The 20,992-nt window shown below is 44.2% G+C and overlaps 1 protein-coding gene across 1 annotated transcript in view; it reads left to right on the forward strand.

Annotated features, from left to right (window-relative positions):
• TNS2 (tensin 2) overlaps positions 1-20,992 on the forward strand; it is a 256,747-nt gene that overhangs the window by 178,295 nt on the left and 57,460 nt on the right. Inside the window, exons 13-17 of the mRNA XM_073546168.1 lie at positions 1,287-1,347; positions 5,259-5,343; positions 9,529-9,658; positions 13,811-13,876; positions 14,896-15,012. Of these exons, the coding sequence (XP_073402269.1) occupies positions 1,287-1,347; positions 5,259-5,343; positions 9,529-9,658; positions 13,811-13,876; positions 14,896-15,012 (459 nt within the window). The remainder of the gene's footprint in view (positions 1-1,286; positions 1,348-5,258; positions 5,344-9,528; positions 9,659-13,810; positions 13,877-14,895; positions 15,013-20,992) is intronic.

The raw sequence follows: 20,992 nt of genomic DNA on the forward strand, positions 1-20,992 counted from the left end.
TGGCTTCCCTCGACATCTGCTTCCCAGATCCATAGTTACCAGCGAATGTAATAAAAACTCCACCTTGGCTATTGCATGCCGTGCCAGACCTAGACTCCCACTGCTCGTTGCCATGTGGAATTTAACATTTTTTAACCTCCAAAATTAGTTTGGAAAAATAAAACCCTAAATGAATATGACCGTGCCAAATGTAATCAGAACCTGCGCAGCTGATGCCTCTTTCCATACAGTATAGATGAGAGCGCAGGTTTCCAGAACTGAGTCACTCCACTTCCCTTGTGGTCTGTGCATACCATCATCTTCACGCATGTGTCAGACATCTGCTCAGCGTTACTCTAGCATGCAGCGTAGCGGTCGCTCCTGGTTTAATTTCATAGTTGCGAGTTGATTTGCCTTTTGCCTTCATTTTCACTCTTTATTTATGTGAATTTTTTTTTGTTATTTATGGCAGGGTCTGAACATGGAACCAACCTTATTCCACGACTATTAAATTATTTAGTTATATTAGCTACAATATCCTCCCCATATCGCTATCAGGCCATTTTTCCTAGGCATGTTATTTCTAAGAAGTAGTGAAAGCAGCTGCCAGATATTTCTGATTCCATAAATTACATTGGTAAAAATACATCTCACTTGGTACTTGGGTCACCCAACTGGAGACCTCAAGGGTAGTTAGGTTTTTCCCATAGACTTGACTGTTGGCAGATCCTGTTAAAATATTAAATTGGTCCTTCCAAGTAGTCCTTTTGACACCATCCATATCCTACAGGCTTGTAAAATCCAAAAAGAGGAAGAAAAATCTAATGTCTAAGAGGCTGTAGGAAAGATTGGAATTGCTTGTGTTCTTTACCTTTTGCAGGAAGCGCACCATTGCAGTGTCCATTGTATTCACTTGAAATAGGGCTGCAATACCAGGCACAACCCAAAGTCACGAGTGGCACTATTTCATGAACACAAGTCCTGGACAAACCCTTTTACTTTAAAACATCACCGGTCAGTGAAGAGCTCCTCGTACATGACCCTTAGCCATCTTAGCCATTTTGCTAGCAGAGCCGCCCTTGTGTGACCCCTTTTTCTTTTAGAACGTATTCCTGCAGCCAATAGTTTCCCATGTGTCTACCATCTGCAGAAATCTACCCGTGTTATTTCACTTGTGTCATAGTAATGCCTTTATTTTGCTGTATCAGTCCGGCACATTCCTGTCCAGGCCACATAAAATAAGAAGATGCCAGGGCTTCTGTAAATCTTCATCCCACTCATATTGTGTCATTTCTTCTCTCTCTCAGGATTTTGTCCTTTCCTGAAGATCTACCAGTCCATGCAGCTCGTCTACACCTCAGGAATTTAGTGAGTTTTATTTCTCTATCTCAGCACTTTGTAATGTACTATACCAGCTCCAACGGAGGGCTCATTCAGATTAACAGGACGGACAGCACACTGACCCTATGGTAGCCGATAGTCCCCTGCACGTGGGCACTTTCCACATGGGCCGTGGCAGTATTCTACTATTAACTGCAATGTTACGCATCATTGACACGTCAGTGTTCTCTCAGTATGTCTCACAGACACAACATGTACCCAGGGTAATCTATAGTGCTGTTCACATGGCCGTTTTTTTCCCGGTATCACTGATGGCAAGGATCAATACAAGGCTATGGGTCTGTAAAAAACATGTATATCATCAGTATGTGTATGCTCCGTACTTAACCTTGACACACAGATGGTAAAATCAGACACACGGATGACACAATGATGGTAAAAACGGACACACGGATGACACTGATGGTAAAAATGGACACAGGGATGGCACACTGATGGTAAAAGCGGACACAGATGTCACACTGATGGTAAAAACGGACACACGGATGACACACTGATGGTAAAAGCGGACACAGATGTCACACTGATGGTAAAAATGGACACAGGGATGGCACACATAAAAATGGACACACGAAAGACACACTGATGGTAAAAACGGACACACGAATGACACACTGATGGTAAAAACGGACACACGGATGACACACTGATGATAAAAACAAACTCACGGATGACACACTGATGGTAAAAAAGGATGCACAAATGACACACTGATGGTAAAAACGGACACACGGATGACACACTGATGATAAAACAGACTCACGGATGACACACTGATGGTAGAAAAGGATGCACAAATGAGACACTGATGGTAAAAACAGACACACGGATGACACACTGATGATAAAACAGACTAACGTATGACACATTGATGGTAAAAACGGACGCACGGATGACACACTGATGGTAAAAACGGACACGCGAATGACACACTGATGATAAAAACGGACACACGGATGTCACACCGATGGTAAAAACAAACACAGATGTCACACTGATGGTAAAAATGGACCCACGGATGACACACTGATGCTAAAAACGGACACACGGATGTCACACTGATGGTAAAAATGGACACTGATGGTAAAAATGGACCCACGAATGACACACTGATGCTAAAAACGGACACACGGATGTCACACTGATGGTAAAAATGGACACAGATGTCACACTGATGGTAAAAATGGACCCATGGATGTCACACTGATGGTAAAAACGGACACACGAATGACACACCGATGATAAAAATGGACACACGGATGACACACTGATGGTAAAAACAGACACACGGATGACACACTGATGGTAAAAAGGACACACTCACGCACTGATGGTAAAAATGGACCCATGGATAACACACTGATGGTAAAAAGAGACCCACAATTGACGTTGATGGTAGAAAGGGACGCCTTGCTACACTCATCAGGAGAGCTTTAATCTAGAGCAATATGGGATGGGAAATAGCATATCTAAAGAAGAATATAATGCTGTTTGCAGGGAAAGCAGGGCAAGCCAGTAATGAAGTGAGGCTTGCAAGGGAGAACATAAGCAGTAGAAAAGTATTTTTGGTGTATGTTAGAAGCAAAAGAAGAGTCAAAGACGCTATAGGATTTTTACAAGATGAAAAGGGTGAAGTGGTCAAAAATGATGTTGAGAAGGCCGAACTTTGAAATTCCTGTTTTGCATATGTGTTCTCTAAGAAAGCAATGGTAACATCAACTGATCTTCACAGTGCCATCGAAGTAATAAAATAATTCACGCTATCTATAAACAGATGGTGAGGGTAAACCTGGCTAATTTAAATGTCCTGGTCCAGATGAATTTCATCCTAGGGTACTGAAAGAGTTAGCAGACAAAATTGCAGAACCACTAGCCAGAATCTTTGAAAAATCCTGAAAAACAGGAGGTCCCAGAAAGTTGTCCCTACCTTCAGAAAAGGAAGGAAGACAGAGACAGGAAATTACAGTCCAGTGAGCCTTACTTCTATAGAAGGAAAAGTGTTTGAACAAATTAAACAGTATTTATCTAAGTACTTGGATAAGAATACAGTAATTAACCAGAGCCTGCATGTGTTTGTAGCAAACAAGTCATGCCAGACTAATCTAGTTTCCTTCTATGATGAAACCACTGACTGGGTGGATCAGGGAAATGCGGTAGATATAGTACTGTATATCTCGACGTTAGCAAAGCATTTGATAAAGTATCTCATACTATCTTTATTTATAAAAATATCAAGTATGGGATTGACAAGGCTACTTTTAAGTGGATTAGCTCAGTGATCGTTCTCAAAGAGTGGTAATAAATGGTTGCGCATCCAATTGGAAGATTGTTTCAAGTGAGGTACCACAAGGCTCTGTCCTGGCCCCCAGTGATGTTGAACACTTTTATAAATTATCTAGATCAGCGAATTGAAGTTAAACTGATCAAATGTGCAGATGATGTAAATCTGAGAGGGATAGTTAACACTAGAGAAGACAGAGAAAAGATTTAGAAGGATCTAGATAAGCTTGAACAATGGACAGTGACTAATAGAATGGTATTTTTCAGGGAGAAACAAAAGATTTTTCATCTGGGCAAGAAAAACAGAATGGGAGGAATAGAACTAAGCAACAGCACATGTGAAAAAGATTTGGGTATTCTAATAGATTACAGACTGCACATGAGTCAACAGTGTGATGCAGCAGCAAAAAAGGCAAGCACAGTTCAAGGATATATTACGAAAAGCATAGAGTCTACATCATGTGAAGTAATTATGCCCCTCTACCCCTCTTTGGTCAGGCCTCATCTGGAATACTGTGTCCAGTTCTGGGCTCCACATTTTAAAAAAGACATTGAAAAACTAGGGAAAGTTCAGAGAAGAGCTACCTGGATGGGGAGCGAACTGTAAAGTATGTCCTACGAGGAACAGTTAAAGGATTTGGGAATGTTTAACTTGCCAAAAGGAAGGCTAAGAGGAGACTTAATAGCTGTTTACAAATATCTGAAGGGATGTCGCAGTGTAGAGGGATCATCTCTATTCTCATTTGCACATGGAAGCATGAGAAGCAATGGAATGAAACTGAAAAGGAGAAGATACAGATTAGATATTAGAAAAAACTTTTTAGACAGTGAGGGTGATCAATGAGTGGAACAGGTTGCCACGAGAAGTGGTGAGTTCTCCTTCAATGGAAGTCTTCAAACAGAGGCTGGACAGACATCTGTTTGAAATGGTTTACTGGATCCTGCATTGACATTGAGCAGGGGGTTAGACACGATGATCCTGGAGGTCGCATCCAAGTCTAACATTCTATGATTCTTTGACCCACAGATGACAAACTGATGGTAAAAATGGACACACAGATGACTCACTGATGGTACAAACGGTGACATAGATGACACACTGATGGTAAAAACAGACACATGGATTCACAACACTGTTGACACCAGTACCATTTTTTCCAATAAAAGGTTAAATACGAATGTGTGAATGAGGCCACAAGGATGAAAATAGTTGCTTTACAGCTCCTGCAACCCGTCTGTTGTCCAGAACAACACACGGAGCTACACTCAGAGTCTGACTAGAGTTTGATTCAATTTTCTTGAATGTAGAGAATAAAAAAAAACATCTTCATTCTGTCTGTCCGTGAAAATCAGACAATACTCGGATGTTATCAGAGTACAATCCGATTTTTTTTTTTTATACTGACTGATGACTGGATGAGTGCAATATGATAATTAGATCCAACTCGGGCATGCTGCGATTTTTTTTCCTTAGACTGAATCAGACCGAATCATAGAATAACATGGGGACGAGTGTTACCTATGTAAATGACGGCTTGTACTTGTTCAATTTTTACAGTCGTCTTCACGAGTCCTAACTCTTCCTCTCTTGTCTCCAGCTTAAGCCAAGGGGATGGCGATAATAAGAAGCATCAGCTGTGCATTAGCCTGGAGCCAGCGCTGCTTCTGAAAGGCGATATCATGGTATGTATTGGTCTCTGCATTTTACAGGTATCTTACAACATATTGTCCTGACAATCTGATTGGGATTATGGTACAAATTAGCATCAGGCACAGGGCAGACAGAGTACAGAGCATCAGGGACGGGGCAGACATAGAGTATGAGCATCAAGCACAGGGCAGATATAGAGTATGGAACATCAAGCACAGGGCAGATATAGAGTACGGAGCATCAGGGACAGGGCAGACATAGAGTACGGAGCATCAGGGACAGGGCAGACATAGAGTACGGAGCATCAGGCACTGCGCAGACATAGAGTACGGAGCTTCAGGAACAGGGCAGACATAGCGTACGGAGCATCAGGGACAGGGCAGACATAGAGTACGGAGCATCAAACACAGGGCAGACATAGAGTACGGAGCATCAGGGACAGGGCAGACATAGAGTATGGAGCATCAGGGACGGGGCAGACATAGAGTACGAAGCATAAGGCACAGGTCAGACAGAGAATGGAGCATCAGGCACAGGGCAGACATAGAGTACGGAGCATCAGGGACAGGGCAGACATAGAGTATGGAGCATCAGGGACGGGGCAGACATAGAGTACGAAGCATAAGGCACTGGTCAGACAGAGAATGGAGCATCAGGCACAGGGCAGACATAGAGTATGGAGCATCAGGCACAGGGCAGACATAGAGTACGGAGCATCAGGGACAGGGCAGACATAGAGTATGGAGCATCAGGGACGGGGCAGACATAGAGTACGAAGCATAAGGCACTGGTCAGACAGAGAATGGAGCATCAGGCACAGGGCAGACATAGAGTATGGAGCATCAGGCACAGGGCAGACATAGAGTACGGAGCATCAGGCACAGGGCAGACATAGAGTACGGAGCATCAGGCACAGGGCAGACATAGAGTACGGAGCATCAGGCACAGGGCAGACATAGAGTACGGAGCATCAGGCACAGGGCAGACATAGAGTACGGAGCATCAGGCACAGGGCAGACATAGAGTACGGAGCATCAAACACAGGGCAGACATAGAGTACGGAGCATCAGGGACAGGGCAGACATAGAGTACGAAGCATAAGGCACAGGTCAGACAGAGAATGGAGCATCAGGCACAGGGCAGACATAGAGTACGGAGCATCAGGGACGGGGCAGACATAGAGTACGAAGCATAAGGCACAGGTCAGACAGAGAATGGAGCATCAGGCACAGGGCAGACATAGAGTACGGAGCATCAGGCACAGGGCAGACATAGAGTACGGAGCATCAGGGACAGGGCAGACAGAGTACAGAGCATCAGGGATGGGGCAGACATAGAGTACGGAGCATCAGGGACGGGGCAGACATAGTGTACTTACAATATTTTCTGCTGCATCAGGGCCTTAAGTTATGGAGATATGATGTCTTTTAGATGTGTGAGAATCCGGCCAATTTATAAGAAGGAAGATGCTTCGGATTACTCTAGCATCTTTTGTTGTGAAGGGTCTTCTTTGGTGTCTTTTTAGTCATCTCTTTTGAGGTATTGGCCACTGGCTTTTTTTAAGCTTGTAGTGAATAGACTAGTGAGGGGCTTCCAAGTGAAAGCTGCCTGAAGAGTGGTCTGCTCCCTTCCTTTAACCGTCTGTGGAAACCCAACATAGTTAAAAGAAGCTGAAAAGACTGAAAATATGAACGGCAAATAATTTTTATATACACATGTGGTCAAAATTGTTGGTACCCCTCGTTTAATGACAGAAAAACTCACAATTGTCACAAATAACTTGAGTCTAACAAAAGTAATAATAAATAAAAAATCTATGTAAATGAACAAATGAAAGTCAGACATTGCTTTTCAACCATGCTTCCACAGAATTTAAAAAAATAAAACTCTTGAAATAGGCCTGGACAGAAATGATGGTACCCTTAACTTAACATTTTGTTGCACAACCTTTTGAGGCAATCACTGCAATCAAACGATTCCTGTAAATGTCAATGAGACATCTGCACCTCTCGACAGGTATTTTGGCCCACTCCTCAAGAGCAAACTGCTCCAGTTGTCTCGTGTTTGAAGGTTGCCTTTTCCAGACGGCATGTTGCAGCTCTTTCCAAAGATGCTCAATAGGATTTATGTCAGGGTTCATAGAAGGCCACTTCAGAATAGTCCAATGTTTTCCTCTTAGCCATTCTTGGGAGCTTTTAGCTGTGTGTTTTGGGTCATTATCCTGTTGCAAGACCCATGACCTGCAACTGAGACCAAGCTTTCTGACACTGTGCAGCACATTTCGCTCTAGAATCCCTTGATAGTCTTGAGATTTCATTGTACCCTGCACAGATTCTAGACACCCTGTGCCAGATGCAGCATAGCAGCCTCAGAACATAACAGAGCCTCCTCCATGTTTCACAGTAGGGACAGTGTTCTTTTCTTGATATGCTTCATTTTTCCATCTGTGAACATAGAGCTGATGTGCATTGCCAAAAGTTCCATTTTTGTCTTATCTGTTCATAGGACATTAATAATAATAATAACTTTATTTATATAGCGCCAACATATTCCGCAGCACTTTACATTATATAGGGGACTTGTACAGACAATAGACATTGCAGCATACCAATAAACACACAGATCAAAACAGATACCAAGAGGAATGAGGGCCCTGCTCGCAAGCTTACAATCTATGAGGAAAAAGGGGAGACATGAAAGGTGGATGGTAACAATTTCTTTTATTGTTCGGACATTCTCCCAGAAGGTTTGTGGCTTGTCAACATGTACTTTTGCAAATTCCAGTCTGGCTTTTTTATGATTTTTTTTCAACAATGGTGTCCTCCTTGGTCGTCTCCCATGAAGTCCACTTTGGCTCATACAACGACGGATGGTGCGATCTGACACTGATGTTCCTTGTGCTTGAAGTTCACCTTTAATCTGTTTATAAGTTTTTCTGGGCTCTTTTGTTACCATTCATATTATCCATCTCTTTGATTTGTCATCAATTTTCCTCCTGCGGCCACGTCCAGGGAGGATGGCTACAGTCCCATCGAGCCTAAATTTCTGAATAACATGTGCAACTGTAGTCACAAGAACATCAAGTTGCTTGGAGATGGTCTTATAACATTTACGTTTAACATGCTTGGCTTTAATTTTCTTTCTAATCTCCTGAGACAACTCTTTCCTTCGCTTCCTCTGGTCCATGTTGAGTCTTATACACACCATGTCACCAAACAGCACAGTGAGTATCTGTAGCCCTCTATACAGGCCACTCACTGATTCCAAGATTGTAGACACCTGTGATGCTAATTAGTGGACACATCTTGATTTATCATGTCCATTTTCAGCGGTACCATCATTTCTTTTTGATTTATTACTACTTTTGTCAGATTCAAGTTATTTCTGTGACCATTGTGGGTTTTTCTGTCATTAAACGAGAGGTACCAACAATTTTGACCACGTGTGTGTGTCAACCAGGGAAATACGCATTTATGGTCTTATTTCTTACTGTAATAAAGACCTTCACTGAACTTTTGCTGAACCTTTATGGATACAGTTATACAGAATGGGGACGAGTTCTTAGACGGCGCAAACATAGACTAGAAAAATCTTAAAACGCGCCAGTTTTATCACAGTGATTCATGCTGTTTGATGAATCTTACTTTAACTCTGGTCTAAGTTCCCACCACTTTTTTTAGTTTAGCTGTTTAGTTTGCTTACTTTGGGCCAGAAATGTGTGTTACAATTTTGGCGCATTTTGTATACATTAGGCCACATCCATTTCAGGCAGCTCTGCCCCTATCGGCCAAGGTGCTGAAATTGTCTAAAACCTATAATAAATATGGTGTAATTTTTTGGGTGCAATTTTTTCAGAATTGTGGCACATTTAGCTTGATAAATGTCCTCCAATGTTACTATAAGAATCGTGCACTTTGGCAGCTCTGTCATCAGAATACAGACCACATGTGTACTGCCGCTATCGGCAGATCATGCAGCGGCTATGGAGCCTGGAAGCCGTGGAGGCCCTGCACCACCCCACTATAAAGTATAATGCAGTGCAGTTACTACCTTTGACAGCTCTGTATAGTGCAGATAAAATGATATTTATTACTTCATTGGTTACACTTTATTATTAAAAGTGATTTTCTAACATTGCTCTAAAACTTGAAACGTAAACTGTTCAAGCAAGTTTACTATTTGTCACCTATTTGCATCATAAAATTTTGTATTCCCAGGTGAAATGCTACCATAAGCGCTGCAAGCCCCACGAGCGCGAGGTCCTGTTCAGACTTCAATTCCATACCTGTACAATTCACAACACTCACCTCTGCTTCAGTAAAGACCAGCTGGACTGTGCGAGCACAGGTGAGACGTGGCACATACTACCCTGGCTCCCTACCATTAAAAAAAATGGAGTTTTTCAAAGTCGTTTCCAAATGACCACTAAAGGGAAGCTATCATCAGAAAATGACCAGTTGTTTAAATCAGGTTTTTGCATATTTTTTTTAAAATTTCGACAGCGTTTTGTTTTTCATAATTAATAATCTTGCAATTTTTGCATTGATCACTGGGTCTATTTTAAACTGATACTTCCTGTCTTTTTAGGAAGAGTTTTCAGTAGACTACTTATCAGAAAAGCAGGGTTAAAATGCCATGGCTGGCCCTACTTCCCCTTCATTTTCAATAACTTTTGCACACATTCATTGGATACTTCAATACAAAAGATAGAGTTTGCTCATTGTGACTTTGGACATGTGTTGTTTCCTGAAACAATAGGAAGAGTAAAAAAAAAAAGCCCCATTGTTCAGCGCAAGATTTCTGTTCTTTAGTTTTGAAACAGATTGTGAAATGTGAAAAAAGCATTGCCCAAATGTAAAAAAAAATACATTTACCAGAATAACCTGACAAACAATAGGTAATTTTCTGATTATAGCTTCACTTTTAGGCAGGGTCTGTTTACTTCTTTAGCCATTTAAGACATGTGGGGACAGAAAGAGAACTTTAGGCCAAATGTTTTAGTCACGGTCTGTGGCTGCTGAATTGGCGAGATGTTAACAGAATGTTGGTCATTTTGCTTTAGGCAGAAAAGATCTTGTTATATTTGTTGTTCCTGGTGAGGCTGCTGCAGTACTTTTTTTTGTTTGTTTTTTAAACCAATTTCATTTTTTGTGTTGGTGGACTTTCTTCAACCCAGAGTGATGAAATCAGACAAAGGTAAAAGTTTCCATTTTCACACTTGCCTATTTTCCATCTGTATTTCTGACCAAGAAGGGAACATAAACAGAAAGAAAGATTAATGGAAAGATTTGCAAGTCTTCCACATTTGGGATGTAATGTTGGCTTTGTTTTTGTTCACATCTATATCACCGTGAATGTTTTAAGCCATCAGCTTTTGTTTTGGCCAAAAGATTTTTTTAAGCCACCACCATGACAAGGTACACTCTTTTGGCCGGACCCTACTCTACTCTAATCTATTAAACATTTCTTAAAATCTCCAATGCTCTTTTTAGGTATATTTTTAGTTGTTTTTCTTTAGGGGAATGAGTCAAATACATTTTTTAAAATGAACAATAATACCACATACAAGGGACAAATACCGTCACACTATGATCCGGACCACATATTACCATCACATAGTGACCGACTAATAGCACATACAAGGGAGGAATACAATCACACCATGACCAGACCAGATATTACCACCCCACAGTGAACAATACATTACTAATCATTAATAAAAACAAATACTAATATTACCATAAGTGCCATAATACACAGGAGCTCTATACATAGTATACAGTGTATAGTGTCATTGTACAGTTATTACTGTGATCACCGGTGACAATTATACACAGGAGCACTGTATGTAGTGTCAGTGTATAGGTAATACAATGATCACCAGTAATATTATACACAGAAGCTCTGTATACAGTGTATAGTGTAAGTGAGCAGGTAATACAGTGACTCACCGGTGACAACTCTAGTTGATGTCCTTCATCTTCGCTTTTCTTCTTCATTCAGTGCAGACCGCCATCACTTCGACCCGTTTCTACAGAAAATAAAACAGTTATCCAGAGAACATTCCCCAATTATTCCCCAACTTCTACACTACACCAGATGAAGAAAAAAGTGACAGTGTCGCCCTGCAGAGTAACAGGACCCCCCCTACTGAAAACAGTAACCTAAAAAAATGCGTCACTACATCACTGCAGTAATAATATCCCTTAATTAGCCCCTACATTAATAATGTTCCACATCCTGCTCCCATATGTACTCTATTTTGGACCCCATGTGTCTCATTCCTGGCCCCTTGTGTGATGTCACAGGGTGACTGGATACTCCGCCTCCAGCAGGCCGAATTCCTATGACACCTGTGACCCTGGATACACCGCCTCCAGCAGGGCGAATTTAAACAATGAAACGTTCAGCCGGATACACCACCTCCAGGAGGCGAATTTCAAGAGTTACACGTGTATCTGGATACACCGCTCCAGCAGGGCAAATTTACAGAGATAAGGGAAACACCAGGGAAACCGATACAATGGAGGGCCCTGCAATAGGGAACGGGGACGTGGAGACCTCCTGCACTCCCCTGAGTCAGTGTCTCTGCACTCCTGACGGTCCCTAGGCAGGTTCCGCACCTGGCGACGAGCAGGATACCTAAAAACCCTACCTCGCCCTGCACCTATCCCTTTCTAATGAATTGGCAGTGCAGAAACTAATCCCACCACAGCACTAAAACACACATAAGGAAAGTTACAAACAGGGAAAAACCACTTAGCTTTGCTCTGTTGCTATTGCTCCCAGCAACAGAGTCCAGCACCTGAGTGCAGCTTTCCTCCTGAGTAGCTGCTACTTCACCAAAGCTCTGTCAGAGCTGCAAGGAACTCCTCACTGTTGCTCCTTCCACACCAGGACTCTGACTGAGCTGAAAGGAACTCTTCTCTAGCTCCTTCCTCCACCAAGGATGGTTGGAAATGACCAGTATCACCAACAGTGAGTGAGACCACCTGACTCTCATTTATAGGCAAGAGCCAGAGCAATCACACCTGCTAGTGATTCCCATGTAAAAATACTAGCCACCACCGGGGGCAAAACTAGAACTAAAGACACCACTGTGTAATGACCCTAATGGCCACCGGGGGCAAAACTAACTTTAAGCAAACAGCTTAAAGGAAAAAAAAAAAGGTTGCCTGTGCTTTTATCTGTCACAATCCAGCATGGATCGTGACACCTTGTGTCTCATTCCTGGCCCCTTGTGTCTCAATCCTTACCCCATGACTCTCCATTCTACCTCTCCCCCATGTTTTTCCATTCTGCCTCCAATTTTGTCTCCATTCTGCCCTCATGTTGTCTCCATACTGCCCCATATGATCTCCTGTTCTGTCAGTGACATCATACACCAGCAGCGTAGAGGTGGGGCCTACCTGTCACTAACTCTTCCTAGACTATCCCCAAGCCCACGGATTCTATTGGGTCCCTGTCCATCTTCCCCTGCGTTACAGAGGACATAATTTGTCCAGCAGCCCCTATGCCAGACCTTAGGTTCTGGATGTGACAGGAGCAACTGCTTGGGATCCCAGTAATGCCTCCCACTGCCTGGAATAAGCGACACATGCTGCCCCTAGCAGCCCATCACCCCTCCTGAACTTGAACTCACTCCACACTTCTCTGGCTGACCCTGAACTCCCTCTAACCAGTAAGTGCCCCTCTTCTTATCAGCACTAGTGCCCCCACTGGGCTAATCCTAACCTTAACAGTTTCCTATGTACATGCAAACCTGTTCTATATCCTATGCTATATTCTATGCTGTCTTATCCTTATGTTATGTTCACATTATGCATTAACACTTTATATACTATACATCACCATAATATATCACATACTGTACACATTACTGTCCCATATAAAGCCACACAATTCACACAGCGCGTCTGTTGTCTTCAGGTGCAGGACCGGAGTAAGACAGTCCACATCAGCTCAATTATACTAATCACATTCTGATCAGAGTGTCATTATATTGTGATCTCTGCCTGAGGACAAAATTTGGACACGTTCACGGCCCCATAGAATAACGTTGGTATGAGTGCCATCCAGTGTTTTGTTGGATCACACTCGGATGTCTACATCTGCCCTTAGATGAGTTTCTGACACTTACCTTGTCCTTTCTGGTCTTAGCATACTGGAATGATTTAGGGGGTCATTGCTGCGGTCAGTGATTGGTTGAGAAGACATTTATGGTCATTTTCATTGCGTTGAGGAAGTGTCAAGAATATTAAAGTCTGCCTGAAGTCTTATCTTGAAGTTTAATCTGTGACTACATCATTATATTACTCTCTCACACTTATGTGGATGGGAAAACCGAGATATGGGGTGTTCTTTTATTTGGCGATCCCTGTGATTGCCTGATAGCCGTGCGCTGATCTTCTCCATGGTGTAACAGAACATCATAGAGTTCACTGCCATTTACGGACCTTTTCCCATATTATTAATAATAATTGTGATTTCTTCTCCAAGATGACAGATTTCCAGATGATGCAGCTGTGGAATTTATATTTTCTTCTGGACAAGACAAAGTTAAAGGTAAGGACACTCCTGAGTCATAGGGCCCGATCCATCAAGACGTTTTTGACAGAATTCAGCCATAAAAAAAGATATTGAAACATTTTAAAATATTTGGGCAAATGGAATTTACAAAGTAATTTAGCAATTTATTTATTTATTTTTTTTGTTTATTTTTACATAAGTCCCAACTAGGTCCACCAAAGTTAGGATGGGCCGTGGTGAAGCCCGCCTGCCAAATTCATCATGATTTATGCCTCTTAGGTGGTGTAAATGACACCAGACATGTACACCAGCCCAGCCCCTGGCTGGAGTAGCATTTATGGTGGTAAGGATCAGCATTCATAATATTCAGTAAGAGGTACATGCTTCCTAATGAATTTGGTGTAACTTTGTCCAGTTTCCCTTGATTAAGGGCTCATTCAGCCTTCAGTGATTCTCAAATGCAAAAAAAGAGTCTGAGCTTCATCAGTGTTTTTAATCAGAGTTTGATCATATTTTTTTTAGATGAGTTCCATCAGTTTTTCTCAGGTGAAAAAATTTCTCCAGCTTTTCATACCTCACAGATGCCATCCAGTGCTGTCCGCTTTTTTAACAGACTCATAGACTTGCATTGGCAAGTTTTGATCTCATTGCTTTTTTGCAGACCACTCGGTCCAAAGAAAGAATCATGCAAATGAACACCGTAACACTGTAAAAAACACCGATGGCACTCTTACAAGAAAAACTAACTCGGACAGGAACTAGTGACTTCACAATCAGTCCTAAGGCTGGCACACAGAAACTCCAGTCATAATAAATTGCTTTATTTGTATTGTAGGTTATAGATTTGTCTTATTACTAAACATCCAGAGCGTTAACCAGATTCTTCCTGTATAGACGACATCATCATGTACAAATTATACAGTGGAAGTCCCCGGTATTTCTGTATAATCAACTCATTTTCTCTCCTAAACACATCTCTCTCCCTCCGGCACACCATCTTTCTAAACTTACTGCCATCTTATTCCCATTTTGTCTCTCCATCTTCCACATTAAAGGGCGAGAGGTTTTCCACAAAGACCCCAGCGTTTCAGTGGATTACGACATCACCGATCCCCTTGTCCGGTTTGACTCTTATGAAAATCTCAATGTTAACCACGAGGACAGTCTGGAGGGTGAGTGCACTGAATGTCACATATAACAGATGGGCCAGATACGTGCTTAATGTAAAGGGCAGAGGTCTCATTATTCCAAGCCACTTCAAGATATAAGTCCGGGGGAGAGACTAAGTGGATTAGTCACTTCCTCAGTAATAATTTGCGCAGACATCATTCCCAGAGGCTGCTTTACATTATAGCTCTGGTTAATATTAGTGATGTAAGATTTCTGTTGTTTTAATGAAATTTCAGGGGTCTAAGCTTTTTATGTATGTGAAAGGTCAATGAGTCACTAAGACAGGACACACAGGGAATAATAATAATCTTTATTTTTATATAGCGCTAACATATTCCGCAGCGCTTTACAGTTTTTGCACACATTTTCATCACTGTCCCCGATGGGGCTCACAATCTAAATTCCCTATGAGTATGTCTTTAGAATGTGGGAGGAAACCGGAGTGCCCGGAGGAAACCCACGCAAACACGGGGTTTGGGGTTTGCAAGGCTGCAGCGCTAACCACTGAGCCACCATGCTGCCCTAGGAAGATTAATATGATTTACTGATATAGAGTGCCGAGGGAAAACAGGACAACAAAGTGAATGTAGAGGCGTAGCTTTAAGGGGAGAATGTGCTTTGCCTGCAAACTGAATCCTTATACAGTCATGATTAAAATTATTCCCCCCCCATTGCAAATTAGTAGTGATGAGCTTCTATCAAATCTTTCCCCAACCCGACATGAAATGACACATGGTTTACATTCAGTAAAGCATTTCATTTCATGTTTTTTTTATATGTCCCTGACTAATAATTAGATGAGGGATTGTGTGCAAAATTTGGGAGTTGTAGTTGTTATTTTAAGGGGTTAATTCTTTGTTAAAAAATGCGTGTGCTTCCCATTGCCCTATATTGGTGGCGAGTGGGTTAATCTAACAAAGGGTTAATGTCACCATTCGATTGTAAGGTGACATTAACCCTTTGTTAGATTAACCCATTCGCCACCGCTACAGGGCAATGGGAAGCCCACGCATTTTTTAACAACGAATTAACCCCTTAAAATAACAACTACAACTCCCAAATTTTGCAAGCACTATTTAGGGGTCATTCATCCGTATTACGCCTGTAAACTACGGACCGTATTTTGCGCCGGTTAGTGTGACCCCGGCCTTTCGCTGTTTTCTGTAAAGATGAGCATTTTGAGATTTGATTTGTGATTCAAAAAGAAAAACTTGCCCAGCACCATTTCCCTCACTGCTGAAGCATCAGAGATCAGGTTAATGTCATTTTGCATTGCTGCGTCGGCTTCCCCATAATGCCCTGTAGCTATGACACCTTACGGATTATCATCCCTTGTACAGTTACAGTGGTGGTCAGTACCTGGGCCATCACAGATCAGCGGTTCCCAGAGGAGCACAGTTTATACAGCAGAGTCCCTTTCCATCTCCAGAGTGATTGGTTAAGGAACAGATGGGTTGCCTCTCTCTCCTGTTGAGTATAAACTCTTATGGTTAGGTCCTCTCTCCCTCTCTTTCCTGTAGAGTGTAAGCTTGTGTGATCAGCGGTATCCGCTCTCCCTCCCTCTCCTGTAGAGTGTAAGCTCCTATGGTCAGCGCGGTCCTCTCTCCCTCTCCTGTAGAGTGTAAGCTCCTATGGTCAGCGGGGTCCACTCTCCCTGTCTCTCCTGTAAAGTGTAAGCTTGTATGGTCAGCGGGGTCCTCTCTCTCCTGTAGAGTAAGCTCGTATGATCAGCAGTGTCCTTTCTCCCTCTCTCTCCTGTAGAGTGTAAGCTTGTATGCTCAGTGGGGTTCTCTCTCTCTCTGTTCCCTAGAGTGTAAGCTTGTATGATCAGCGGCGTCCTCTCTCCTTCTCACTCCTGTAGAGTGTAAGCTTGTATGCTCAGTGGGGTTCTCTCTCTCTCTCTCTCTCTCTGTTCCCTAGAGTGTAAGCTTGTATGATCAGCGGTGTCCTCTCTCCCTCTCACTCCTGTAGATGTAAGCTTGTATGATCAGCGGGGTCCTCTCTCCCTCTCTCTACTGTAGAGTGTAAGCTCGTGTGATCAGCAGTGTCCTCTCTCCCTGTCTCTCCTGTAGAGTGTAAGCTTGTATGGTCAGCGAGGTCCTCTCTCCCTGTCTCTCCTGTAGAGTGTAAGCTTGTATGGTCAGCGAGGTCCTCTCTCCCTGTCTCTCCTGTAGAGTGTAAGCTCGTATGATCAGCGGTGTCCTCTCTCCCTCTCTCTCCTGTAGAGTGTAAGCTCCTATGGTCAGCGGGGTCATCTCTCCCTCTCTCCTGTAGAGCGTAAGCGTGTATGGTCAGCGAGGTCCTCTTTCCCTCTCTCTGCTGTAGAGTGTAAGCTTGTGTGGTCAGCAGAGAGAGGGAGAGAGGACCTCGCTGACCATACACGCTTACGCTCTACAGGAGAGAGGTAGAGAGGACCCCGCTGACCATAGGAGCTTACACTCTACAGGAGAGAGAGGGAGAGAGGACACCGCTGATCATACGAGCTTACACTCTACAGGAGAGACAGGGAGAGAGGACCTCGCTGACCATACAAGCTTACACTCTACAGTAGTGTCCTCTCTCCCTGTCTCTCCTGTAGAGTGTAAGCTTGTATGGTCAGCGAGATCCTCTCTTCCTCTCTGTCCTGTAGAGTGTAAGCTCATATAATCAGCAGGGTCCTCTCTCCCTCTCTCTCCTTTAGAGTGTAAGCTCCTATGGTCAGCGAGGTCCTCTCTCCCTCTCTCCTGTAGAGTGTAAGCTTGTATGGTCAGCGAGATCCTCTCTTCCTCTCTCTCCTGTAGAGTGTAAGCTCATATAATCAGCAGGGTCCTCTCTCCCTCTCTCTCCTGTAGAGTGTAAGCTCCTATGGTCAGCGGGGTCCTCTCTCCCTCTCTCCTGTAGAGTGTAAGCTTGTATGGTCAGCGAGGTCCTCTCTCCCTCTCTCTACTGTAGAGTGTAAGCTCGTGTGATCAGCAGTGTCCTCTCTCCCTGTCTCTCCTGTAGAGTGTAAGCTCCTATGGTCAGCAAGGTCCTCTCTCCCTGTCTCTCATGTAGAGTGTAAGCTCATATAATCAGCAGGGTCCTCTCTCCCTCTCTCTACTGTAGAGTGTAAGCTCGTGTGATCAGCGGCGTCCTCTCTCCTTCTCACTCCTGTAGAGTGTAAGCGTGTATGCTAAGTGGGGTTCTCTCTCTCTCTGTCTGTTCCCTAGAGTGTAAGCTTGTATGATTAGCAGTGTCCTCTCTCCCTCTCTCTCCTGTAGAGTGTAAGCTTGTACGGTCAGCGGGGTCATCTCTCTCTCTCTCTACTGTAGAGTGTAAGCTCGTGTGATGTGATCAGCAGTGTCCTCTCTCCCTGTCTCTCATGTAGAGTGTAAGCTCATATAATCAGCAGGGTCCTCTCTCCCTCTCTCTACTGTAGAGTGTAAGCTCCTATGGTCAGCGGGGTCATCTCTCCCTCTCTCCTGTAGAGCGTAAGCGTGTATGGTCAGCGAGGTCCTCTTTCCCTCTCTCTGCTGTAGAGTGTAAGCTTGTGTGGTCAGCAGAGAGAGGGAGAGAGGACCTCGCTGACCATACACGCTTACGCTCTACAGGAGAGAGGTAGAGAGGACCCCGCTGACCATAGGAGCTTACACTCTACAGGAGAGAGAGGGAGAGAGGACACCGCTGATCATACGAGCTTACACTCTACAGGAGAGACAGGGAGAGAGGACCTCGCTGACCATACAAGCTTACACTCTACAGTAGTGTCCTCTCTCCCTGTCTCTCCTGTAGAGTGTAAGCTTGTATGGTCAGCGAGATCCTCTCTTCCTCTCTGTCCTGTAGAGTGTAAGCTCATATAATCAGCAGGGTCCTCTCTCCCTCTCTCTCCTTTAGAGTGTAAGCTCCTATGGTCAGCGAGGTCCTCTCTCCCTCTCTCCTGTAGAGTGTAAGCTTGTATGGTCAGCGAGATCCTCTCTTCCTCTCTCTCCTGTAGAGTGTAAGCTCATATAATCAGCAGGGTCCTCTCTCCCTCTCTCTCCTGTAGAGTGTAAGCTCCTATGGTCAGCGGGGTCCTCTCTCCCTCTCTCCTGTAGAGTGTAAGCTTGTATGGTCAGCGAGGTCCTCTCTCCCTCTCTCTACTGTAGAGTGTAAGCTCGTGTGATCAGCAGTGTCCTCTCTCCCTGTCTCTCCTGTAGAGTGTAAGCTCCTATGGTCAGCAAGGTCCTCTCTCCCTGTCTCTCATGTAGAGTGTAAGCTCATATAATCAGCAGGGTCCTCTCTCCCTCTCTCTACTGTAGAGTGTAAGCTCGTGTGATCAGCGGCGTCCTCTCTCCTTCTCACTCCTGTAGAGTGTAAGCGTGTATGCTAAGTGGGGTTCTCTCTCTCTCTGTCTGTTCCCTAGAGTGTAAGCTTGTATGATTAGCAGTGTCCTCTCTCCCTCTCTCTCCTGTAGAGTGTAAGCTTGTACGGTCAGCGGGGTCATCTCTCTCTCTCTCTACTGTAGAGTGTAAGCTCGTGTGATGTGATCAGCAGTGTCCTCTCTCCCTGTCTCTCATGTAGAGTGTAAGCTCATATAATCAGCAGGGTCCTCTCTCCCTCTCTCTCCTGTAGAGTGTAAGCTCCTATGGTCAGCGGGGTCATCTCTCCCTCTCTCCTGTAGAGCGTAAGCGTGTATGGTCAGCGAGGTCCTCTTTCCCTCTCTCTGCTGTAGAGTGTAAGCTTGTGTGGTCAGCAGAGAGAGGGAGAGAGGACCTCGCTGACCATACACGCTTACGCTCTACAGGAGAGAGGTAGAGAGGACCCCGCTGACCATAGGAGCTTACACTCTACAGGAGAGAGAGGGAGAGAGGACACCGCTGATCATACGAGCTTACACTCTACAGGAGAGACAGGGAGAGAGGACCTCGCTGACCATACAAGCTTACACTCTACAGTAGTGTCCTCTCTCCCTGTCTCTCCTGTAGAGTGTAAGCTTGTATGGTCAGCGAGATCCTCTCTTCCTCTCTGTCCTGTAGAGTGTAAGCTCATATAATCAGCAGGGTCCTCTCTCCCTCTCTCTCCTTTAGAGTGTAAGCTCCTATGGTCAGCGAGGTCCTCTCTCCCTCTCTCCTGTAGAGTGTAAGCTTGTATGGTCAGCGAGATCCTCTCTTCCTCTCTCTCCTGTAGAGTGTAAGCTCATATAATCAGCAGGGTCCTCTCTCCCTCTCTCTCCTGTAGAGTGTAAGCTCCTATGGTCAGCGGGGTCCTCTCTCCCTCTCTCCTGTAGAGTGTAAGCTTGTATGGTCAGCGAGGTCCTCTCTCCCTCTCTCTACTGTAGAGTGTAAGCTCGTGTGATCAGCAGTGTCCTCTCTCCCTGTCTCTCCTGTAGAGTGTAAGCTCCTATGGTCAGCAAGGTCCTCTCTCCCTGTCTCTCATGTAGAGTGTAAGCTCATATAATCAGCAGGGTCCTCTCTCCCTCTCTCTACTGTAGAGTGTAAGCTCGTGTGATCAGCGGCGTCCTCTCTCCTTCTCACTCCTGTAGAGTGTAAGCGTGTATGCTAAGTGGGGTTCTCTCTCTCTCTGTCTGTTCCCTAGAGTGTAAGCTTGTATGATTAGCAGTGTCCTCTCTCCCTCTCTCTCCTGTAGAGTGTAAGCTTGTACGGTCAGCGGGGTCATCTCTCTCTCTCTCTACTGTAGAGTGTAAGCTCGTGTGATGTGATCAGCAGTGTCCTCTCTCCCTGTCTCTCATGTAGAGTGTAAGCTCATATAATCAGCAGGGTCCTCTCTCCCTCTCTCTACTGTAGAGTGTAAGCTCGTGTGATCAGCGGCGTCCTCTCTCATTCTCACTCCTGTAGAGTGTAAGCGTGTATGCTAAGTGGGGTTCTCTCTCTCTCTGTCTGTTCCCTAGAGTGTAAGCTTGTATGATCAGCAGTGTCCTCTCTCCCTCTCTCCTGTAGAGTGTAAGCTTGTACGGTCAGCGGGGTCATCTCTCTCTCTCTACTGTAGAGTGTAAGCTCATGTGATCAGCAGTGTCCTCTCTCCCTG

The sequence above is a fragment of the Dendrobates tinctorius genome, unplaced genomic scaffold (assembly GCF_039654945.1).
Source record: "Dendrobates tinctorius isolate UK_male_01 unplaced genomic scaffold, ASM3965494v1 ptg000145l, whole genome shotgun sequence".
NCBI lineage: Eukaryota > Metazoa > Chordata > Amphibia > Anura > Dendrobatidae > Dendrobates > Dendrobates tinctorius.